The 25,515-nt window shown below is 37.9% G+C and overlaps 1 protein-coding gene across 6 annotated transcripts; it reads left to right on the top strand.

Annotated features, from left to right (window-relative positions):
* Positions 1 to 319: 319 nt before the first annotated feature.
* MTMR6 (myotubularin related protein 6) lies at positions 320 to 25,515 on the top strand. Of its 6 annotated transcripts, none has more exons than XM_059829302.1 (14): positions 320 to 346; positions 5,263 to 5,379; positions 7,335 to 7,497; positions 8,493 to 8,650; positions 9,369 to 9,497; positions 10,545 to 10,679; positions 11,848 to 11,980; positions 16,713 to 16,822; positions 17,897 to 18,022; positions 19,447 to 19,496; positions 20,292 to 20,492; positions 21,196 to 21,330; positions 21,407 to 21,533; positions 23,403 to 25,515. In XM_059829302.1, the coding sequence occupies exons 1-14, from the start codon at positions 323 to 325 to the stop codon at positions 23,661 to 23,663; spliced, it is 1,869 nt and encodes a 622-aa protein (XP_059685285.1). In that variant the 5' UTR covers positions 320 to 322; the 3' UTR covers positions 23,664 to 25,515. The 6 variants fall into 6 exon arrangements, with proteins under 6 accessions (XP_059685285.1, XP_059684926.1, XP_059685052.1 ...); XM_059828943.1 differs by having other exon boundaries at positions 323 to 346; positions 7,335 to 7,491; positions 8,541 to 8,650; XM_059829069.1 differs by lacking the exon at positions 9,369 to 9,497 and having other exon boundaries at positions 323 to 346.

The following is a 25,515-nucleotide window of genomic DNA, read 5'->3' as shown; positions in this document are numbered from 1 at the left end:
GTGGCCCTGTCCGTACCCTGCCTGCCGCTTCTCACCGCCGCAGCTCGACACTTCACGCCGCCCCTCAGCCATCCCCGCCCGGGGGATCGCACCGCCTCACTGCGAGGGAGTGTGCGCGCCCGAATGCGCATGCGCGTTGCCCGTAGTGCGGCGGAGACGTAGTGTCGCCCGCCCGCCGCGAGGCGGGGCTGCAGGGAGTCAGCGTCGGCGTTGCCCCGCCCCCGCGGCGGTCCCGCCCCGCCCCGGAAGCGTTTCTAGGTGACGGCTGCCCGAGCCCGGCAGCACCACGGTGGGCGGCGGCCGTAGCTGAGCGGGCACCGCTATGGAGCACATCCGCACCACTAAGGTATTCCGGCCTCCCTCTGTTGGGTCGGGTGGGGGTGGCGAGGGTGGCGATTGCGATTCGGGGGGTCGGCGGCGTTGCCGGTGCTGCACCGGTAACTGCGGGGCGGGGAAGGCCTGTTCGGCTCGGCGAGTCCTTGCTCCGCCGCTGTCAGCTGTGGAGGAGGATGTTGTTGTCCTTCTCTTTCCATTTTGAAACTGGTGCCTTCCCACCAGGGGCTCTGGGGCGGCCCGTGCGCTCGGGGTGTCCCTGGGCCCCGGTGGGGACAGCCGGCAGCGGGGGTGTCTGGCTCAGGTGCTTCCCCCCGTCCCGGCCGCCGCAGGGGGCCCAGCCTGGGGTGCGGGGCCTGCCCTGGCCCGCTGCGGCGGGCACTGCCCTTCTCGGAGGCTTTTCGGCTGGGCGCCCTCCGAGCCGAGGAGTTGGAAGGGGTAAAAGCTCCCGTGGGGAGCTTGGTGCGTGCTGCCCCGGTGGGGCCCCGCTGCAAGCAACCGTCTCGTTAATAAGGGGCACACGCTAAAAAGGCTCCTGGTGTAACAGGGGCTGTAATGGGCGGGGGGGGGGAACAGAAGCAGCAATATCTAAAGATGAAAGGATGGCCAGCTCGAGAGGATTACAGTTGATTTTTGTATTCGGGATGTGGTTCCATGCAGCTTTTTCTAGCTTTGGAGGCAAATCGCTTGTGAAAACAACACTTTTCTTTTTTTCCACCTTCATTTTAAAGATTCTGGTTAGTGTTGTTAGGAGTGTGAACTATCAGTATATGTGCGATGTGTTAGGCTATTAAAAAAAGCAGCTAACTTGCAGTTTTATTACACTCTTCTGAATTTTTTTCTATTCTTAGTTTATTAGCTTGTCTTTCCTCTATAATGAATATGTAAGAAAGGCTTACACCTTTTTTTTGTATTTTTTTCCAAGTAATTTTTAAGTAAGGTTTTTTTTAACTCACAGCTCTTACAGGATTAATTTTCTGAGAGTATTTTTCTCATCTTGCTCATCAGCCCTCACTGCAAAGGCTGTTAAAAAGACTGCCTCTCTCTATTGGGTCCTGGAAATTGTCAAGTGATTAGATCCCTAACCTGGCAGTCTGACTATAAGCTAGATTTATAGATGTGTGGAGAAAAGGGGTGCTCATATTTGGAGCTGAAATAGTAGATTCATAACCAGTAATGACATAAAGAAACAGGCTTTTAATTGTTTTGACTAATAGCTTATCTAAATTTTACTTAAAATGTGTATAGCTAGTTTTATTTTTCGTATATATTTGTATGTGTATATATGAAACAGGAGGAAGGCCTCTGATGAAGCTACTGCTAGTGACACTTTAGTTTACTGGATAGAATAATCTTGCACCAAGTTGACAGATTGGAGATAAGGTTTCTTTATCAGCCTGTTGACTTACAAACCCGAAACTCCTTATTTGAGAACTTAATGTTGTATTGTTATAGTCAATAGCTAATATAAAAATAAAAAGTAGACTAAAACCAAAGTCTTTTGATGATATAAGTAGCTGTTTAAGTTTCAAACTTGAAATTGAGACTAGAAAGGCTACAGGTCACTGACTACTTTGCATTTGCAAGTGATTGTGTTTCTGCATGATTTTGGGCCCTTGCTGGGGAAAAAATACTTCATGTAGCAATGTAACTGAAGAGAGAAATGAGCTCTCAATGCAATTTATAAGATACAAGACTTACTACTTGAAGTAATTATTATTTGTACAAAAAAAGTATCCATTCTAAAAACATCGGATTCATGGCTAGAAATAGTATGAGGTTTTAACTACAATTATGATGCTAGCTTAACGTTTTGTAAGCTGTTGGTGGATCCAGGTGGATTAAAATGCATATACACTTGATGGTAATAATTATGAGTATTACAGTTATAGGAAGCAAGAAGACTAAAGTACAGCCTGCACTATGGGCCTTAAAAGTTGAGTGCATGTGTCGGCTCAAGCTGGATCTCATTCCGACTTATGTCCGTTATGAGACATGTACTTTCTCTAATCTGTCAGCAGTTTACAGATTTTCAGTTCATTTTATTAGAATAATAGTGAAATAAGCTTGAAATAATAGTGTAGTCTTGCACAAATTAACTGCTGTGCAGAGAAGCTGTCATCCCTAGGAGAATGTGGTGAAATAGGTTTTATTTCTTCTGAAACTTCAGTTTGCTGGAAATGTTGAAGTGAAAATTGTCTTAGAACTGTCAGCACAACTAACTGAAATAAAGTTTAGCTTTTAGTGAAATTAAACTGTCCAACAGATTTATGTTGAACAAAGAAGTGAGGTCAACTTAAAAATCACTTCTGTCTGAGAATAATATACTTAAATAGCACAAATGATGAAAACCAATTCACAGTATGTTGTAAGTGGTGGTGAAATTGCAAATAAGAATATTGTGGCTTTGCAATGAAGCTTTAGTTCTAAAGTGTCCTTAAAAATATCTTAAAGCAAAACATAGTAGAAAAAACTGGAATTTCTTCAGTCAAATCTGTTTGTATATTTGAAGTCAAATCTGTTTTAGTGAAAATACTGATGAGCTATCTACTTGGAGATGGAAAGTTCTGCTTAGTGTGACTGCTAAATCCTAAACTTATGCTTGCAAGTCTGAGACTTAAATGGGAAAGGGAAAACTCCTTTTAGTTTCAGCGAATGTCATACAGAGTTGTAATAAAAGAAACTTGGAATGATGTACTATAACTGTTTTTGTCTTGGTTTAATTTTTCTAATTTAATCCTTCAGCTTTTTTAATGCAAGATTTCAGAGGTATAGTTTCAGCCTTCCTTTCTGTTCCAACTTGTCTACTATATTGAAATATTTTGTTGGGTTTTTCTTCTTTAATCTGTAACTCCTAATCCCTATAAACTATTTGGTGACTCTTTCGCTGTAAGTACTCTATATTATTGAGGTAGCTGTTCAAGTTCTTACTGGCTTAAAACTCACTAATTTCTTAGTGCTAGCTACTGTCAGAATATCACTTCTGACTCCTACATGATCTTTGTTTACAAATGTGCTAAAACTCAGTAGCAGTCTTCAATCTTGTGAACCCATTCTCTTCAAAACTGATAACTGACTTGTTTTCCATAACTAAGGATTTGCCAAACTTTGCAATTAAAAAGTCTGTCTAGCTGAGTACCCATTAAAGCTGACTTGGGTCATGTGTAAATGAACATGTCATCTATGAGGCTGACTCTAAGTTACATTTCGGTTGTCCTTAAGAAAAGTATGTATAGAACTTAGCTTTCAGAATTCATGAAGACTTTACCTATGTAAGAGGAGGCTGGAGCACTAATGCCTGTCCTCATCTAACATAGAAGTACAGCTTTGACAATAGCTGTCTTGTTACATGGAGGAGAATGGAACTTCGCATGCTGTGATTTTTGTGGGTTGTGTTACTGGAACAAAACTGGAGCAGTTCTTGTGCACTTCTCAATTTGCTGGGAAGGTGCAGTGCCAGGTACTTGAGCAGTTACTGCTGCAGAACTGCCCAAAATGAATTCTATGTTTTGGCTGTGCTATATTGATTTATGCTACTCTGTATTTGAGCACTGATACCTTGCTGGTTACAGCATAATGTATTTTGAGGTACTGATGCATGCAGCTTCCAATTCTTTTGCTTTCTAAACTAAAATCTAGAATATCATAGTAGTGCTGGCTTTTAGTACCTATTTGTATTTCCTACATTCTGTTTTGTGTGCATTAAGTTGCTTTTCTAACTTTCAAAAAGAAAATCAGGCCTTGCTAGATTATAAGGAATACTTGAATTGAAAAGACAATTTTTAGTGTTTTATATGTACTTTTGGTAGATAAATAAGTTTGTACATATGAATTAAAAATGGCTTAATATCAGCACAGTAGATGTGGGCTCTCTTAGTCACCTCATCTGGGTGTACTGGTCTTCCTGGTGTGGAAGTTTTTGGAGTTCTGCCATGCATTTAATAGCAGTAGCAGCAAGCCTCAAGCATAGGAGCTTTAACTTGGCATTAATGAGACAGGGCTGCCAAGAAATAGAGGAATGTGTGGAGATAAGCCGTTCACCACACTCCTTTCCTGTTGTTGCGCACAAAGAATCATGTAATGTTTGCTTCAAATAAAGCAAACTGTGCAGCCTGTGAAGTTATGAGCAGATAAAATGCAGGCTATCTAGAAATCACTTTCTTCTGAAATTATTTCCATAGGATTGAGATAACAAAGTTGATGGAATACCAGGAGGAGAAATTTGCCCTTCAAGACTCGAGCTTGAAATATCTGCTTCAAATGCCAGCACAGTCCTTGAATTTCTAGGAGATTGTTACAGTTATTAATATAATGCTTGCATTTCATTAGAATTTATTTTGACTATGAGACAAAGTTATGATGATCTAGATTTTTAAAGTTGGGGATGATATAAAAGAGAGTAGATAACTAAAATCGAAGTCATGAGGACATAATCTTTATGGCTTTGAGTCTGCAGACAGCCAACAAACCATGTTGCTGAGATCAGTTGTTAATTCAGTGCTGGCATCTCAATAACAGGAAATTCTTAGTGTGTTTTTGCTCTATTTTGGGGAAGCAGCCTAAAAGCTTAGTAATTAATAATTCTTGATTATTTTTTAAAAACTTGATATCCTGGTCTCCTTTACTAGTAAATAACCATAGTGGTTATGTATATGGAGTAAGTATTCTGATGAGGCTAGCATTGTGCCTTCATTATGCACTTCTGTATTGAAACAGGATATTTTAACCAGTCAGTCTTCTCAAAGCTTATGTGACCACTATTGATTCTTAATAGTTTGGCCCAAATAGTCTTATGTGTGCTGTGTTATGCTTTCTACTATTTTCAGAATTATTGCACAAACTGACAGAGCTTTTGCAAAGTTAGAATTTTGCTTTCTGCAAAAAAAACCAAAAATTAAGTTTTGTTCCCCCTCCCCTTTTCTCTTACAGGTAGAGCAAGTGAAGTTACTAGATAGATTCAGCACAAGCAATAAGTCACTGACGGGAACTCTATACCTTACAGCAACTCATCTGTTATTCATAGATTCAAGCCAGAGAGAGACGTGGGTAAGGACAATGAATGCTTGCGGCTCAAAAGCATAGGTTGTCCAGATGCATTTGTTCTTCTTGGTCTAAGGTTGAATTTGTTTACTGAAATGTTCATCTAAGTTGTAAGTTATTCCCTATACTCTCCTTGTTCATGGTATCATAATAAGTTAATGATTTGCAGATTGTACTCTTGCATGATACTGCTGCAGTTGAAATTGGGTAATGTTGAAAATGTTCACTTCAAGCTGCTATAATTTCTTCTGTAGCCTTCACTTGTATTCTTGAGTGAATGTGTGGTGGTTTTCTTTAAATAACTGACTTGCACCGCAATTCAGAGGCAGGAGTGGGAGAGTGCGGGATAGTTTAAGCATCAGGTTTAAAATTTCTGCGTTAACTTGCCTTGTATTTAGATCATGCCTAGGTTAAATGAGATAGCAAAATCCAAAGATCTAGGCTTTGGTGAAATATTGAAGATCCCGTGCCCTTTTATAGTGTGGTAAGCATCTGTTTCTTCCCAAGTGTTCATCTCTGTAATGAAAGGGTTCAGAAGGGGCTGCAGCTTCTTGGTGACCAGTACCAATGTTGTACAGTCAAAGTTGGCTAGTACAGTAATTCCCATTAGTTTTTCTGCTCAGTGCCCTGGTGGCACACAATGGACTTCAAGTTCTGGCTTCCACCGTAGCCCAGCTACTTCACGGAGATCAATGCCTTAGGTCTGCCATCCTCCAGGATGAAATCTCATTTCCCTGCGTGTAATTTTTTTTTCTGTAGGTGTAGTACCTGTAGGTAATTTTCTGTAGGTATTTTTCTGGTATTACCCTTAATCCTGTATCCTGGTTGTCCTACTAGATGCCTCATGGTGCTTTCAAGAAAAGTTATTTTTCTGTGATTTGTTCTTGGATACAATGTACAACTTAGTACAAACCAAACTGTTACTCTTTCATACAAAATGGGTTATTAGGGAGAAGGTGGTTCAGAAGCATTACTTGCATCTCCCTGTGCACTACGTTTAAAGGTTTCATTTTGGGGAAATTGAGCCTATACTCCGAGTATTGTATTTCTGTGATGATAATGCAAGTACCAAGTATAATTATGATAGTGTCTCCAAGATATAGTCTCTTTGTAAATGCATATTTGGCAGCATAGTTTTCAGATGCCTGTCTAATTCTCCTCAATATTTAAGAGGAGATGATTGCTTCAGTTAGGTAATTGAAATTCTGTCAAGAACATCTTGTCCGGCTGAGGTAATGTATCTGTGGCTTTCGTCCCATGGTTGGACAGCTGTTACTTTCTCATGTATTTTCCTAAATCTTGTGTAGATTTGCCACGCAGATAAATCTATGGAGGGCTTTTGTATATCCGTTCCTGTCACAGTCTTCAGTTAAAGTGGTTGAAAGGTATTTAGCTGAGAGACTGTAATGTCTACATAATACAATGGGTAATATAGGAGATGCTTTTCTTACCTCTTGTTCATTCTGCAGATGTTAAATACTGGATTTCTAAAATCTTCAGCATCTTCTGTATACATTGAGTTGCTTTCCTTGACTTGATTTATTTTGCCTGAAAACTCTGAAGTATGTTCCTGTAGATCCGTAAATAAAAGATACTCTGGTCGGACCCTGCTGAATTGGATGTAAGCTTGTCAGTTAGCAAAGTTATAGAAGAGGACTGAACAACCACAGTGGAGTTTTACTTTTCACTTTTGCATTTAGAAGGGTATTTACTGTTCCTTATAAACATTAGGTGAGGGAAGAGAATAATTAAATTAAATTTTGAGAAATGGTACCCTGACCAAAATGCCAGTCTTGGATTTCTTCTTCTAATTTTATTTCTTTTATAACAAAATGAGTAACAAAGTTAGTCAAAATCCATATTCAGCATTTTTTAATGTGTCTTATATCTGCTCTTGTAAATAATATGGTGCTCTCATTTTCATCAGCGTACTTAAGCTGTGAGGTTTTTGTATGCCACAGATACTACATCATCACATAGCTGCAGTGGAAAAACTTCCCTTGACTACTTCTGGCTGCCCCCTTGTCATCCAGTGCAAGAACTTCAGGATAGTTCACTTTGTCGTTCCCAGAGAGAGAGATTGTCATGACATCTATAACTCTTTGCTTCAGCTGTCAAGAACAGGTAATAATTCTAACTGTAAAAGACTTTGCAGTATATGCCTGTATAATAAGTTGAGGGGGGAGAATCCATGGCTTTTTTTTTAAATGTGTATTATGTAAAATTCTTTTAAATGGATTTGGTATGTAAAAGAATTTTAATGATTAAGTATTAATCTGCATACAAATTCAGAAGATATGTTGTCTGGCTTTTGTAGGTCACTGTTCACTAACAGAATGTGAGATTCCTGTATGTTTTTGCATTTCTAGCGTTATACCTGAAATTGTGAACACAAATGTGTATAGTCTCCCTTAATTGGTGTGTTCCATAGATAAAATGTGGCTAAGCAAATACAAACTTGTTAGTGATTTCATGCGGTTTCAAAAATAAAGCTGAAGTTTTGATGCTAAAATAGCACTACCATTCAGCTTTACAAGAGACTGGTCTTTCGCATTTCATATGGTCTTTTGCATTTTCTGCTTTGTATTTAGAACAATGTAAAATGTCGTCATCTGCGATAAGTGAGTAGTGTATTAGGAAAAACATAAAATATTTTGAAAACTTTTTTGCTTTAAAGAAAACTTTAAAGCTTGCTGCTTTTAAAGGTGAATAGATGTAATTTTCTGTTCTTACCTCCCAAAACTGTTTGTCCTTTTAGCTCTTGTGAAGTTTTCTAATAATTCTGCCTTTTGCCATGTTTAATTTTGTCAGTCTTCGTTTTGTGACCTCTGCTTTGCCCTTATGGCTTTAGAAATGTCCTTGCTCAAATAGGTCAAGCACACTCAAAAAAGCTCTCATGACCTACCTTTAACTAAGTATCTATAATTGTGTCAGTTAAGTGTATGATAGTTGCAGAATAAATATTTCAAGAGTGTCAAGTATCTATTTAGTCTTGCTTCTGAGAATCCTGAAGCCTGAAACTTTCTTGGCAATTTCAAGACTTGTCAACTGTGCTACCTTTCTCCACTCAGACATTTTTGAGGACAACTCATTACAGAGTCTTATTCTTTACCTTTTAGCAAAATATGAAGAACTGTACGCCTTCTCCTATAATCCAAAACAAAACGAATCTGAGCAAGTCAAAGGTTGGCAGCTTATTGATCTAGCGGAAGAATATCAGAGAATGGGAGTGCCAAATGCTAACTGGCAGTTGTCTGATGCAAATCGTGATTATAAGGTAAGTGTTGTAATGGAATCATGTTTTGCTCTGCATCTGTTTCTGCTTTGTCCTCTAACTCCAGTCCTATAGAACACAGTCCAGTACTATGAAATCATTTGGCTTGCAGCATAAGCAAAAACTTGCAGGTGGAGAGAGTTAACTCCTTAATTTGTGTGCAGTCTCACAACTTTCTAATTGAAGTTTTTTCCAAGGCCACACTGAGAGAGTATGTGTGCAGGGATTGTTTCTAGAGTATACTTGCCTGTTTGAAGGCCAGCCCTAGCAATTCTGGTGCTCTGCAGCTTTGTTATCTCTTTTAACTGAGAAGGATTCTACTTTAGCATTTGCAATGTTGGCTGTGGGAGACAGTGGCTGTAGTGATGCAGCTAATTCCCAGATTAGATTTCATATTACTTTGTAGTCTGCAGATACAAAAAATGAGGGAAATGTGTTTCAGATAAAATACTGAAATTATTCCTAGCATTTCTACTGAAGAGTCACATTCTTGAGGTGAACGCTAGTATAGCAGTGCTTGGTTGTATAACTTGGGTACCAATTTGTACTTCTTTATCCATGGTTTATCTCCTCTTCTGAGCTATTTATGTGTATATAAACATGTTAGCGTTTATCTTTTGTCTCTTATTTGACCTAACATCTCTCAAATTGGATGCAATAAAACTAGTATAGGCTTTGTGCTTTGTACGTAAAATTCCTTTTGTGTATGTGTGTCTTCCAGATTTGTGAAACCTATCCTAGAGAACTTTATGTTCCCAGAACGGCAAGCAAGCCCATAATTGTTGGTAGCTCCAAGTTCAGAAGCAAAGGAAGATTCCCAGTGTTGTCGTATTATCATAAAGATAAAGAGGTACAGTGTGTCTTCCTCTTAATGCAGATGTGCTGAAAATTTATTTCTCAATACTTGACAGTAGTTCAGGGTAGGTAAGGAGGTAAGTACAGTGACTTGTATGAGAATGGCATAACTCGTGGTAACCTTAAATACAGCTGACACTAGTGGAGTCTAACAGGATGCTGAATTAAGCTAAGCCAGTTTAAAAGAAGCCCTTAAGTAATCAGTTGAATCTCCTAAAGCTTTCAGAAGCTGACCTTAAGATAACCAAAGATGGCTTTTTTTTTTGTCATGTAATCTGTCCTCCTTGATATATCAAGAATAAAATCTGTTAGGTCGAAATGGGGGTTAAAAAAGAAAACACCAAAAGAATAGAAATAGTTCTATTCACCTTGTAAATTCTTCCTTAAAGAACCAGAGGATGAGAAATAAGATTTTGCAGGATTTGGTAGAGTGGTGTGAAGTAGCATCTGCTTGTCTTGGCTAGGGAGTGTCCTTGAAGAGAGAGAAGGATTGTCACCTTGCTGAGTTGAAGAATTCATGAAGGATGAGTGTTAAGCTACTGGATAAATTTGAAGATAATTGGTATTTGGAAGATGCACCTGACACCTGAAATACAATATATCATTGAAAGTGACATGATGAAAACTTCATCAGATGATAACATATTGTACTTGCAATGATAAAATTGTACTTGCAGTAGTAAAACCAACCATAATGCATTTCATACCAAGAAAGTAACTTGCTTTCCTAAACTATATTATTTTTTTCCAGCTTACACTTTTTGGAATTCTTGTATTTGGGGAATGTACATTATGTAAACTGGTATGTTGCCCATGTAGATGAGCCTGAAAAAATGTTTTGATTAAACCTTTAGATTTAAGTTGTGGGTACTGCGTTTGAAGGTCTGCAAGTGATGTGCTGAAAAAGTTGGAACACCTAAACTTTTTTCAGTTTAGTTCTGTTATCTGCTGAATGAAACAATTTGTTTCAGTGTCTTTTTAGAATTATAGAAAGCATTTCAACTACAGGTATTAAATGGATGTTCTTTGTTTTTTATGGCAGGCTGCAATTTGCAGATGCAGTCAACCTCTCTCAGGTTTCAGTGCCAGGTGCCTGGAAGATGAACACATGTTGCAAGCAATCAGTAAAGCAAATCCTTCAAATCGCTATATGTATGTCATGGACACCAGGCCGAAGGTATGTACTTCAGGTTCTACAGACTAGCCTGTCTTCCTGAACATTAGAGTACAGAAATACAGTGTAACTCTGAAAGATTTGGAGTCAACTATGACTCCAGCTTGGGCAAAAATGTTCTTTAAAGGTAATGTTAGACCTCTTTAAGAAAGCAAGTGATTAAAAACCTGAATAAAGAAGTTGAACCCCTCTCAGGACTCAGCTAGAATTCACTGAATAAGCTAGTGACCTTTTGGGGAGCTATATTTAAAAATATACTTAAAACATAGTTAAGTGAATAGTTGAGTGCGATCCAAGTCATTGTAACTGTTTGAAACTAAGTTAATGAAATGGTAAGCTGTGTTGGGGTCTCTTTTAGAATGGGAGGGAGGACTGTGTTCTGTGTAAACTGCTATTGCTGTCTGTCTTAGCCAGGAAGAAGTAGGAGAAATTTTGTTGTAGCATACTTCATCACTGTCTAATTAAATTGAATTATGTTGGGTTTTTGACCTGTGTTAGAATGTGTGGGGCAACTTTCACTCTTTAGACCATCTGCATTTAAATTGGTATTAAATTCACTCAAATCTCTGAACGCAGGAGCTGGAAAACAAGGATGTAAAGCGAAAATCCTACATTGTAAGGCATGCACATATTTTGAGCAGGGTTCAGCAGTAGGTCAGCCTTACAGACCAAAACTGAGCCAGCTGGGTTTTTTTATAGTCATAATTTTATAGTTGCAGCAATTTATTAGCTTCTTCCCCCCAAAACTGACATTTTTAGGATGCCTGGAAAGTGCATGTATGGTTAAGTCTGGGTCTTACTCTTTCCTTTTTAGGTTAATTGCTTTGTAGTGTCTTTGCTCAAAATGTTTGGAAATAAGTAAAGGTTTGTTGGTGGGAATATGGAGAAGAGAATAGGAAATTATTAAATGCATTATTCGGATATGTCAGCTCTAAATATAGACTACCTGTTCTTTTTATGTACCATGCCTTTCTTACACTTGAAAGCATTCAAGTTGATTTGCCACAAACTATTAACTCATTAGCATCTGTTTATAGTATGTGCTCTTCCTTGTTTTTTTTTCCCCAGTGTGTTCCATCGAAATTGCATGACTTTAATTTCTTAATTTGAGGGTTTTTTTTAATTTCGAGTACTGGTTTTCAGTATTTTTTTTTTATTTTGCTCTCTTAAGCTTAATGCAATGGCAAACAGAGCTGCTGGGAAGGGCTATGAAAATGAAGACAACTACTCTAACATTAGGTTCCAGTTTGTTGGCATTGAAAATATTCATGTAATGAGATCCAGCTTACAAAAACTTCTGGAAGGTATGTTCTAACTGTACTATAATAGTGTATATGGAAAATAGGATAAATATTTTTCTGAAGTCTTTAATAATAACTTACACAAACTGTATTGATATTTCTGTATTTTATCCCAGCTCTATGTTTAGTGTCAGTTTGCTGTGCTCTGTGGTAATGAATTACGTTAAACCTTTACCTTTAAACAGTAAACCCAATGAATCTAGTTATTTTTGAAGAAAATTAACTGAGTGGCACATATATCTGGGTGCACTTGATTAGTATGTTAGTGGCTTGTGGGAAAGACTTCTGTGTTTTCTAAGTACACATGCATGTATACATGTGTAATATAAATACACAAAATAGTGTCTGTCTGTACATACATTTTCACACATAGAATACTGATTCTTCAAGGAGCACTTAGTTCCACAGAATTCACAATAAGCATATATGGTCTGTACAAAACTTGAGCTCTTTGGCCCCGTGAGCCACTTCCATGCTTGTAGGTACATCTTGGAGTGTTTGGGGTGGGAGGGGAGTGAACTACTTCACCATACCGCTGCCTGCCATGTGGTGGTGAAAATGGAGAGGCAGAAGTCTATTAAATAGTTCTATTAATGTTTTATTTGGGTAAACAGCTGCAAACAAATTTAAGACACTTGGTCAAGTATTAATGCTGAGATTAGAGTACAGTGGCAGAAGTCAGGCTTCCACACCTGACAAACAAGACATATGTAAGTGCTTGCCTTCTAGAATTACACAAATATTTCCAGTCATAGAGAAGGCTTACACTTGTATGGAAGCCTATTTTGATGAAGGCATTCTGGCTACGTTGGTCAAGAAATCTTACAGGCTAATGGTGTAGTCTTACTTCACTCTCATTGAGCTTGTATCTGCTGCTAACCTATTCTTCAGGCACTCTCTATGGAATACTACTGAGCTTTGGTAATATGTATTTTTGTGGTTATTCCTGCATGCACTTTATTTGAAGGAAAAGATAAACTGAAGTACAGTCTCACGCTGCTTAAGTTGGGCATAATCCCTCTTTCTTTTGCTAATATCTTCAGTTCCAGAAAACTAGCTAATAAATCTTGATTTATTTTTTTTTAGAAGCCTGCTCCTGTGTGGTAATGTCTGATGCAGAAGTGTGTGCATCACACAGTTGAACTTCACAGACTTCATACTCCTTCCATTTGACTTAGCATCTCACCAACAGTACTAACCAAATACCTTTCTGTAGCTTTCATTAAGGATGGAATATGTTTTAGCTTTTCCTTACGTGGAGGATTGGTTTATTTAAACTCAACTGAAACAAAATAATGAGTAATGTCTATAGCTGTGCTCCAGATCAGGTTTTGGGGTAAATAAACACAGTTGTTCTACCTCTGTTCAGTCTGTATAATTCATTAGAGTTTTGCTGAATGCCAGTCTAGAAGTAGAAGCATCTTTAGGGGTGGGAAGGACTCTTAAAATTTAGGGACGTATGCAACAACTTACTCTTCAGACCCCTGTAGGAATGTGCTGTCAGTGGGGTGATCAGGAAGGAAATGCTATGAAAATGGTTCATAGCTTAAAATGAGGAAAATGCCATTTAACTTCTGTGTACCCACTTCCCCTGGATGTGCTGAACTAAATGTTCTCAAATCAGGAATGTGATAGCAGTGACCCTATTCTTTCAAGAGCCATTGTAACTGGGACAGGTCTCCAGTTTTTATAACAAACAACTGTTACTCATTCTTCAGCATATATCTTGCTCCTAGGCTCTCTATCTGCCTGATTTCCTTCAGAATCTAACGATTCCATTTGCAAGAAGAATATAAGACATAATCCTTCCCAACATCCTTTTGTAATGGGACTACACTATGCAGCATGTGAGGGGGGATTTACAGTCTATTATTCATCTCAGATTCAGCTGTTATTTAAATAACTTGCATGCAGTGAAACAAAATTTTTCTGAAATAGTTTTCTTCAGTGTGGACTCTGCTCTCTGCTCCCCTGGTGGGCAGTCTGCCATCTATACAACACTAGTGGAAGAATCTTCACACAGACTAAGTTCATGGCTGTGGTATTAAATATAAAGTCCAGTTTTAATATATTCAAAAATACAGTCTTACATGTCAGAAAAGATTGAACTCTGATAAGCAAAAAGGTTTTGCGTATGTCAAGAGCATTTCTGTAGGAAATATTTGAGGAAAAGGCTCAATAATAGCTGCTGTGGTCTGCTGCGTATATTTTGATGATGGAAGTCTGTTAACTAAGGGCTTTTTGTGGGTTCTGTGGAGTGCCCCTATGGGGGATGGGGTTGTTTGGTTTTGTTTGTTTAAAAAAAAAAAAAACCTCTGCCCCCAAACCACTGTGCTCCAGTCTGCAGGTTCTAGTCACCTCTTGAACTGCTGCCTGAGTGAGGCATTGCTGGTAGTGTGTGTAAGGACAATCAAGCAATGGAACATTGGCGTTTTGGGGCTCACGTGTGTGCAGAACATGCGTTTTTATGATGGATCCATATAGCCAAAACTATCTTGAATGATAATTATTGTGAAGTAGCTAAACATCTTAGTGGTACCATAAATCATCTTTGATCTTTTTAGGGACCGTAAGGGACTGGAAATGAGATTATTGGGTTTTTTTCAGCATATGAGTGTGTCAGAACAGTGTCAATGCAATTTCTTTATTTTCATCACAGTAGTATAAAAACGTCTGTGTTAAATCACGGAAATGGAAAGTAATTCTTTGGGCTCAACATATGTGTTCTTATCTCTGCCTTGGTTTATAAAAAATATAGAAATCTAGCTAGAAGGGGGAAATACTAGTGGTGAAATATTTCTGCCAAGCTGAAAATTGTCATCAAAAGCAGATTTTTGACAGCAGTATCTGGGTGAAAACAAACTGAGGGCTGGAAGCCTGTTTATTTTCTAGCTGAGAGCTTGTGCTTTAAGCCATAAGCTACAGAATGTTAGGGGTAAGCAGCCATGAATAGTGCCCCTAGACATTGCCTTATCTGTCCAATCCCTTCCCTGCAGATGTTTGAATTTCCAGATATTTGAATGTTTTTAGCTTCTTTCCTTTACCATAGAGTGGTGGACCTGTTTGTGTACTGTTGTGATTGAACAGGTGTATGGAACCCCTGGTGTAGAGCGAGTGTGAGGTAGCTGAAAGGATAAAGTAGTTCTTAGCTGATTTCTTCTATGTTCTAGACCTTTCAGAAGCAGAACTCTTGCCTAACGATGCAATCTCTTTCAAAGACCAGGGAAAACCAGCATAGTTTTTGCTGCTTTTACTGGTATTTACAGACTAACCTTTAAAATTAGGTCTTGTATCCAGGGGTTTCTTGATGTTTTGTTACCTCATTGTGCTGTGCTTTGCTGGATAGTTTTGTAGATGACAAAGATCTATGGGCTTTAGAAAAGGTGCTGTGATACTTACTTGGAAGCCTGTCTTTGTTACAGCATTCAGCAGCAACTGGCACTATTGCTCTTCCTGAGCAACGGGGAGTATACCAAAACTTGTATGGCTGATAGCTGAGAAACATGTAGTGAAGGTACAGGAAAACTCTGTGAAGCAGTGGTTTAAGAGTTTATAGCCTTCATTACGTGAGGGGACTTCACTGAACATGAAACTGCGTCACAGAATGACTTGGTGAATTTTGTTCTCTATTTCCCTGCTGACTCGCTTCCTCCCATAGTCAGAGATAAAGATTGTTTCACAGCTGCTGTATGAATATCCCCTCTGATAGTTTTCTGGCTACAGAGCATTTTTATTTTCACTTGGGGCCCACTAGCTTAGAATCTTAGAATCGTTTAGGTTGGAAAAGACCTTTTAAGATCATAGACTCCAACCATTAAGCTTGGTAGAATGTAGGCTTCCACTGTGGCAGGGGCAGGTATTTTGTAGATGGCAACCTCAAGTGTCTTCTCTTAGAATCACACATAGCTGAAGCTATATTAGCCAGCAAACATGTCTTTTCTTATTGCCACAAGTTTGTCATGTTCGGACAGTAATGTAACTGTGTGAGTTGCTGCTCAAAATCGTACAAGAAGCAGGTTATCTGTCTCATTTGTGAATTGGTAATTGTCCATGTGAGAAACTTTCAGTCTACCTCTACACCTCTTGCTGCAACACTGCAAGGCATCTTTCCTTTAACTTGAGTTCTTCCCTGCCCTCTCAGTTGGCATTATTGTCACAGGATCAAAGTATACTAGGGAAGAATGGTAGAGATCAGTCAGAATTGTAGTATGTCAAGTCTGGAGGTAGACAAAATCTTGATGGTTTTCAGTTCATCACTATGTCTGTACTGCACTCACTGTATTCTCCTAAGCAGAGTGGAGATGATGATGAAACTCTGGCAGTCTGACTAAACCGTGTATATTGTCTGGAGGCAGCTACTTACTACTAGTAGCTGTAATTTTTAAGTATTTCTGGTAAGGTTTTGGCATTTGTGTTGCCTTCCTTGGTAAGGCAAGGGTGAGGCTCCCTATTGGTGATAACCAGTGTATTTACTTTGAATGTTACTTTGTCAAAAAGGCCCAAAGATCTTACTCTTGTCATTCATGGTTACTGTAGTTCTACAGAGCTGAATTTTGAGTGGAGAACATTTGGTAGTACTCCTTTCTTAACAATTTGAGTGGTGGTTTCCTGGAAGATTTCTAATCAACTTACAACATAGGGCGTTAGAAACAATACACAGTTACTCTTCTTTCTCCACTGCAGGGTATAGGTAGCTGCAACTGCTTAAGGCTTTCTAACTCTTGGTTTCTTTCAGTCAGTGGCACAAAGGGTTTGTCTGTCAATGACTTTTTGTCTGGTTTGGAGAATTCTGGATGGCTGCGTCACATCAAAGCTGTGTTGGATGCCGCTGTCTTCCTAGTCAAGGTAACTTGCATGCTGCTGCTTTATTTGATGGGAAGTTGACTTGCTACCAGGCAAAATTATACTTAATATTATGTAATGTGTAAAATTCTGCAGTTGACCTTTGTGGAGGTAGATACTTAGTATACACCGATACTTCTGATATGATGTTTTAAGTATTATGTATTTCTTTGTTTGGAGATGTTAAATATGCCAGCTAATGTTTTGGGATTTTTTTAATGCAGTTTGGTCACCCTATTGGGAGATGAAGGGATTCTTATGCTCCCTGGTTCTTTTAAGTATTTATGAAAAGTGTAGCCAGTTTGGAGGTGGATGGAGCAAACTGTTATTTAGTGTACCCTGAAAAACAGAACTCCTGGGGTAGTAATGGCAGAGAAGCCAAACTGGCTATGCTGACTTCATTTGGCAAGGAAACGGGACTCTATGAAGAATTCAGAGGAGCAATTGCCTTTGCGAGGCACCTATGAAGCCAAGGCCTTGACCTGGTGGGTCTGGGTGAAGAAAAAACTTGGATCTTTGTTTTTACTAGGTGAAATAACAAGGAATTACTTTAGTTAAAAGTAGATGATTCTCCTAAAGATGACCCTCAAAAAATATCTGGGCGAACAGAATTTGAATTCTTAGCTGAAGCTAATAAGCACTTCCTATCCTTAATTTCTATGTAGTATAATGATCAACAAGTTGGTATCTTTAATGATATGTTGTTTTGGTTTTTTTAACCTGTTTGGTCTGTTATGTGTAGTCTACTTCTTTCTTAATATGCATTGCAAGGGGTTTTTCTAAGTTTAGTTTTATAAGGGGTAGAAAGAGAACTGGGAACCACTGTAGATGTTCTTGTTACCTTGTGCAAAGGTGGTAGTGGGATTTCTTTTCTTTATGAGGAATTTTCTATACTTCCATGGAGAGAAATTCCTAGCTTACTGATAGTATCAAATCCTTTCCTCATAATAAACATTTTTCTAGCTTTGTTAAATAAAAGTCTATGCTGTGAGTTTGGGATAAATGTAGCTTTTGTATTTACTAAACTTTGACTTCTGTCTAGAATACAACATTCACTAAAACAACTGTGCTTCACAGGCAATAGCGGTTGAGAGCGCGAGTGTATTAGTGCACTGCTCAGATGGCTGGGATAGGACTTCCCAAGTTTGTTCTCTTGGAGCTCTTTTACTAGATTCCTATTACAGAACAATCAAAGGATTCATGGTAAGCAAGCTGTTGCATTGTTGAGTTGTTCCTTGGTAAATAAAGGATGTAAAATGTTTGAGTGTAAGAGGGAGCAGTGTAAACATGCTGATGTTTTTTTTTTAAGTTACTGCAAATCTTATTTTGTATACTGATAAAATCTTTCTTTTAGAAATACTTTGCTACTGGGAAGAACCATTTATTTAAAATCTAACAAACTGAAGTATAAATAGTGGATTGCTTTAGGTACCCCGCAGAAATGTTGCGATGATTGTATCCAAAAAAGCCCCTTATCAGTGACACAAGGATTCCAAAGTGCATATGTGAGATAGTAGATGTAATAAATTATAGCAGCTCTGTGCTTTTACCACTTGTCCCAAAATCAACATTATTATAATCTAAAAATGATAACTCCCTCAGTGACAGAGACCTGAAGATATTTAAACAATCTGAATTTCTTCATCTTTCTATAGAGAGGAAGGGTAATTTTGGTATGATTATTCCAAATTTTAGAGTAGGAAAATCAACGGTATTCTGCAGTAGCAGTACAAGGTGTTATGGGAACTCCTGAAAGATAGTATATAAAACTAGTTCCATGTAATGGTTAGAACTAACTGCCATAAATATTACAAGCAACAAAAGTGAAGTTGAGGAGGAATTAGAAGATGATTCATTTCTTGTGAGTAGTGAGAATGTGTGTAATCTTTAGGGAAATCATTTAATCTTTTTGGTTTTTTAGTGCTTACTGTCAATTAGAATTCTGGGAAAACTTCTGCAATGGGCAGACAGTCCTGTGTTCCTTTTAGGGCTTGATGATGTGACTGAAGTGATAAAACAATATCAACATTAGCTTAACAAACTTATTGCTATAAAATGTTACAAAGATTATATTTTTAGGGCTTGATGATGTGACTGAAGTGATAAAACAATATCAACATTAGCTTAACAAACTTATTGCTATAAAATGTTACAAAGATTATATTTTTAGGGCTTGATGATGTGACTGAAGTGATAAAACAATATCAACATTAGCTTAACAAACTTATTGCTATAAAATGTTACAAAGATTATATTTTGTGGTTTTAGGTAAACCATGACAGCAGGAATACAATACTAAAATTTTCCTATGCTTCGCAATTTTTTTGCAAGTTGGTTGATAATCTACTTGTGAAGTCATACAACATTAGTATGCTTAAAGTGAGCTTGGCTTAACAGCAGTTGTCTGGTGATCAACTTTTTTACTAGTTTTAGAAATGTGCTTTGAGAATCTCTTGTGCAAGACTTCCAAGAAAATAAAGGAATTACAAAGTGACAAATAGTTGCTCCTACTGTAGTTTATTTGACTCAAATTTAAAATACAATTTATCTATAACCTGTGTGGTTAATACTATAGGTGTAGGATTGAGTAACACTTTTACATGAGGTTTTTGTTTTTTACCCTCCAGGTCTTGATAGAGAAAGACTGGATCTCTTTTGGGCACAAGTTTTCTGACAGGTAGTTCACTCTTCCAATATAGTAAAATGTATACAGTGAACTGAACTAAGTATTCTTAAAAACAAAAGACAACCTGTGGATGTTAAATTACTGCAGTGTTGCTAGAAATTTTGTAATGAGCAAGCTATTTTCTGTGACAATGTACTCTTGTGTATTGCTATTTATTCAAATATCTATTGGATGATTGATTTATATTATAGACATAAATTTCTAATGCTACTGGTGCCTCACTCTCAGATGTTGATGGCTGCAGCTAGGTCTGCACATATGCATAGACTGCAAAAACCAATCTAAAGCTATGTCCCAGCTATTTAGGCAATATAAACCACTTAGTTTTGATATCTTTAAAAATGAAATTTACATTTATGTTTACTTTTAATGATGAAGTCACACCTACCTTTAGAAGTCCTGTATGTTAATAGCTCTGTTTTTTCCCTTGGTCTGCCTATCATCAGTTACAACAATAGCTTTGCTGCTATTTACTGCTTATTAATTTGCTTTTAGCTGGTACACTCCAAATGTTGACTATGGAAGTAATAGACACAAAGGAACTTAACGGTCTTATGTTGCTCTTCTGTACTGAATACAGATGTGGGATTACTTAGAGGTCAGAAAAATAGGTTAAATAATAGACTTATTTCTATTAAAAAATTGACACTAGCTTTGGTTTGGAGATTAAGCACTTAACTTTGAGAACTGGGGCAAAGTAATGTGCTGTCATTTAAAAACAAGTGCAACTAAGACTTTTCATTCTAACTTAAACTGGTTTCAATCTGTTTATGGAATCTTTTTCAGGTGTTGTCAGTTGGATGGTGATCCAAAAGAGATCTCACCAGTGTTCACCCAGTTTTTAGAAAGTGTGTGGAATCTGACTGAGCAGTTTCCACAAGCCTTTGAGTACAATGAAGCTTTCCTCCTTCAGATCCATGAACATGTCCATTCATGCCAGTTTGGTAACTTCCTTGGAAACTGCCAAAAAGAGCGAGAAGAACTAAAGTAAGCAGGCTTATTGTAATGTGTTTGTTCTGGCAGACCAAGAACTCCTGTGAGCCTTCTTCATTTTACGCTCTGAACAGAATTAGAGGCAGGATTGGTAGTACTGAAAATGATGTTGAACTGCATCAGGGAACAGCGGTGCTTCTCATGCTTTTGCACACTGAAGACAATCTTTCTAATTCTGGGAAAAAATCCCATGCTCACTTTTCATAGGGAAAGTTAAGGTGTTTTTCTCCCTTTTTTGTTTTTTTTCCCCTAAAAATAGGTAGGCTTAAGTTTGGAAGTATCACTTCATTCCTTCCCCCAATCTATTTTTAGGTAAACTCAAAATTCTTGCCTGCTCAAGACTAATTACTGCCAGTTAGAAGTATTAATAGGATGTCTCCTAATGCTTTCAGTTGGAAAACTTCTGTAAAGTTTTCATTAGTTCATCTTTGTCTCAAACTGTATTTTAAAAGCATTTATTGCAACTAGGCAAAACTTGCACAGCATAAGCGGTAGTACTTCTAAAACTGACAGTTCTATCCAACATAAGCATATGCCAGGAAGAAACTGATTTTACTAAGAGCTTTTAATTCAAGATTTATAAGTATTTCTGGTAACTTTTTTAAAAAGTGAAGATCAATTTATTATGTTGAGTTGAACAGCTGCTGTTTTTTGCTTGCAGTCAGTGTCTTTGACCTTGATCTCTTCTTGCTTTAAGATTAAAAGAGAAGACATATTCCTTGTGGCCGTTCCTTCTGAATGAGCAAAAGAAATATCAGAATCCTCTGTATAATCCAGACTTTTCTCCAGAACTAACTCTTTTGGAGCCTAATACAGTATCATTCAATTTTAAGTAAGTTTAAATTATATACAGTATCTCTTCAGTTTTGTCTTTATCCTGTGTAGTTAAAACTGTCTGCTTCATGCAGGTTTTGGAGAAATATGTACCATCAGTTTGATCGCAGTATGCATCCCAGGCAATCTGTGTTCAATCTTATAATGAACATGAGTGAACAAAATAAACAACTGGAAGAAGACATTAAAGAACTGGAAGCTGTAAGTATTACAAAATAAGTGTATGCACTTGTGACTTGTTCTTCAAATTCACATTTATACTGCAGTAATGCAGCTAGCTTTCACATGAATGTCACTACTGTATGGCCTAGCACTTATTTTATGTAATGTTGACCTCGGCTTTCACTGTATGCTTCTATGCTGAATGCCAGACTATGCAGCTGATGCTTTGCTCTTAGACACAACTTATTTTGCTTTACTGATGAACTGTATTATGTAAAAGTACTCCTACTATCAAAGCATTACTGAAAATGGCTTAATGTAGGTGAAATTTATGTGAAACTTATCTTAAATAACAAGGTACCCATCATAGCTACAGCTGTGTTGCTAAACCAAGGAGACTGAAAATGTTTTATTTCCATTATAGCTACTAAAATGGAAGCAGTAAGTATTGTTCTTCTTTTAATTTCATATGCAGGTGCATGCTGTTTTAAGTCACCATAACTATGGGGCATATACATTGCAATGCTTATTTGAAGATAGGGCTAAATCCAGAGATCAGATTTCTGTAAATTACTTCTACTATGTGCTACAGTGAACAGCCAGGAAAGACTGAACAGTGTTATCTCACTTGACTCTGGTAGGACTTGATTAGTGGCTTTTAATTGATATGTCATTATAGTCAGTTAAGGTGCTAAAACTTCAGAATAATACCCTTTAAGAAACGCAAAAGTTTTCTAATTATCAGTTTTACTACTTTGTGAGGCTAGAAATGGTAACAACTCCTGTATGTTATGGGGGGGGGGGGGGGGGGGAGGAGGGGGCAAGTACAACTTTTCTATGAGGAAAGATTTTAGAGTAGGATCAGTTTAATGTAATGAATGCGGGTCACTTAATCTTAAACTGTTTCAAATCTTAATTGTATATTTGAAAATTTTTTTTATACAATTGAAGCAGCAAGATGAAAAGATGAAGCAAGCTGAAGAATAAGCAAGATGTAAAGTGAAGTCTCAGTTTTAAATTTTCTAGAACCTTGTTCCAAGGTGTTAACTTCACCTGAGCCCACATTTCTCACTTGAGTGATGAAGAGATATAGTTGTTTGAAATCTTGATGTAGGCTTTCCTATGGCTGTTTCCGTCTTCAAAAAGTTGGTGTCAACAGACACCAAAATCTCTGGGCTCAGTCTCGGCTCTAATAGAACACAACTGATTTTTTTTGTTGATGTGTTTCAGTTAACTAGCTCAAGCTTCCAGTTACTGGGTGAGATTGTTTGAATTAAAAAAAAAAAAAAAACCACAACCCTTAATCCAAATCTTTCCTCTTCTGTTGCTCAGTGCTTGCAGGATAGGTCCTTTCCTCCAGTCCTGCTTTCTAGTTGACATCTTTCAGTGTATTCCTGCATTTGAACAAACTGTATTGGCATTTTTAAGATCTTCTAAAAGACTTTTCCTTTAGCTTTTTGGGAAAGACATAAGGGCTTGGGTATGAAACTGCTGTTTGTCTTCAAGAGACTTGTGGTCTACTACAGGCTCCCTGCTTGCTAATAGTACCAAGGCCTCCTCTGCCTGTACTTCATGAAGTATTCTATCTTGATAGCAACCAAACAAGGGGCAAGCCTGGAAGAACATCTCCTTCTCTACAGACATTAGCAGGAAACCTTTCTGCTTTCTCAGCTGCAAATTTTAAGCATACAGTGCTTGTAGCATCTGCTGTAAACTGAGAGGGGAAAGGTCTTATCCAATGGCCTAACACTTAATAATGCTGTTAAATATCTAACCTAGCATATGTAATACAGGGTTCTGCAGACGCTGAGTTGGCCAGCAAAAGAAGTGGATTCACTTCCTTGCAAAGCAGAATATTATCAGTAAAGCAGTCATGCTCACTATTAGTAACTGTTACCTATATTTCAGAAAATAAAGCGGAGAAATGGGCAGTCAGATGCAGTCCTTGTGAAGGAACATCAGCAGTCTGCTCACCCTGCACCCATGGCACCGAAGACCCCTCCGTGCTTCAAGAAGGAGCAGCCACTGATCCCTGTGAAGGAGGCTGTAAGAACTGTAGAGGGCAGCAACACAGCAGACAATCGCTACAGTGAATTTGTGGCAGAGTTCTCGAAAGCCGAGCCTGCTGTTGTCAGCTTGGAGTACGGAGTAGCCAGGATGACCTGCTAATTAAAATCCGGCACTGTGCTCCTCTTCTAGACTGATTGAATTAAGAGATGGATTATTTTGAGGATGGGTCCGTGCTGCATGACCAAAACACGATTTGTATATCGGCAAGTTTTGTTAACGTAGACTAGAACAGCATGCTAGTTGTCAAGTGTTTGCTGTTCTTTTAAGAAAAAAAAGTGTAGTTGTGTTTTAAAAGAAATAGGGGCATTTGGTAAGTAGTGACTAAAAATCAAGGATTGGTGTGTCTTTGGACTTAGGACAGTTTGCACTAAATTGATTAAAACAGTAATATTACTTTATTCAGTACAGGAAAACACAGGTGATCTTTCACAGATTGATTTTATTGGGCAAGAAAACTTGAACTTTCTATTTTAGGAACTGAAGCTACATGTATATATTGCATAGGATATGAATATGTATACTCTTGTTTAATGTCACCCAGTACTAACTTTCAGTGTGTTAAGTGCCATGGAAAAGTACGATATATTTCAAATCATAAATAGTTGGCCTTAAACCTGTCAGATCAATGATATTGTTGTCTTTTACTATTGCAGTCTACCTGGCTCTGTTTACATTGCATTTGCTCAAATTGTTATTTCCTTAAAACAGGACTGAATTTAAGGAATGAAGCATGCCTAAGCTGGCACAGCCTTTCAGCAAATAGCTATATGAATGTTAACTTATCACTGAAGACTGTTCTTTCTTCCAGTTCCTCTGTTGTTTAAAATGTAATAATTGGCCAGACTTTGTTCTCTGGCAGCTCGGTAGACTGAGTATCACTGAAGCTACACGTTGCGTCTGACCTTAAGTGTTTTGAATTGTGGCAAGGTATTTAAATGTAGAATAAAAAGAGGAAAACATGTAAGAAAACAAAACTTAGCCAATAACTGAATTGTCAAGTTCATTCAGATTGTTTATTATGTGCTGTGCAGTTGTTGAAGTTACAAGAATGGAAGCAGAAGTTTTGGAAGTGTAGTCTATTGACACGGTTCCCAAGTACAAAAAAGTCATTCATTTATGTCTGAAGCTCATGAGGAACTGAGTGCCTCCTAAATCTTTCATTAGAAGAAAATTTTACTTTTTAGTGAAACCCCCTTCTCATCTTGGGGGGGAGGAGGGCGGGAAAACACAACAAAAAAGACCAACCCAAAAAAACTTGTCTCAACCTGTGCATATTTTAAAAATTTCCAGATTGTACTGAAATTACTTATGTAATTGGAGAGAGGACAAAAACATCTTCTAGCAGGATGCAGTAGAGATCATGGGACAAGAAAAAAAGGGGTAAACTTCCAGTTTATAAGCTTAATTATGTATTTGTAACCTTCTAGTAAGGGAGAAGGTTTTTGCTGAAGTTTGTCTCATGATGGATTTTCTGAGCAGATAACAGAATCGGGAAGGAAAAATGCTGGTGCCCAGTTCTTAAATAGAGGTATAAATTTGTGTATTAAGATCTGTAGGTATGAAGTTAGATTAATGCTACTGACCTTTTATCTCTGGATTTAAATAATTCTTGGTTACAAGTGAAAAGAATTTATTCTCATCCCAATCCCTAAAGTCTGTTTTGGTAAAATTACTCATGTGCCACACATGATTTGAGATAATTGGCAGCATTTCCCTCTGCACCATATTGGAACCAGGACTCTCTTTAAGAAGGCCAGTATAGGTCATGATCAGTTGCACTTGTGAAGCTGTCTGGGAGAAATTAACTGTGACTCCTGTATTTGAGTGTTAGTTTACCTGTTCCACTAATTTGTTTTTTTAAAAGCCTATAAGTGTAAATAAAGGTTTGTAAGTATTTTTACTCCCGAAGATATGGGCATAGTGTCATCTTTAAATTGCATTATCCAGTCAT

The sequence above is a fragment of the Gavia stellata genome, chromosome 1 (genome assembly GCF_030936135.1).
Source record: "Gavia stellata isolate bGavSte3 chromosome 1, bGavSte3.hap2, whole genome shotgun sequence".
Classification (NCBI taxonomy): Eukaryota; Metazoa; Chordata; class Aves; order Gaviiformes; family Gaviidae; genus Gavia; species Gavia stellata.
Note: the sequence above shows the minus strand (reverse complement) of the source record. Positions and strands in the feature narration are given on the sequence as shown.

What these genes read in the sequence shown, in the direction of transcription:
- MTMR6 (XM_059829302.1), top strand. Translation starts at nt 323, where the DNA reads ATGGAGCACATCCGCACCACTAAG. An exon ending in CAAGCCAGAGAGAGACGTGG is followed by an intron (nt 5,380 to 7,334) that starts GTAAGGACAATG and finishes TGTATGCCACAG; the next exon opens with ATACTACATCATCACATAGC. An exon ending in ACATTAAAGAACTGGAAGCT is followed by an intron (nt 21,534 to 23,402) that starts GTAAGTATTACA and finishes CCTATATTTCAG; the next exon opens with AAAATAAAGCGGAGAAATGG.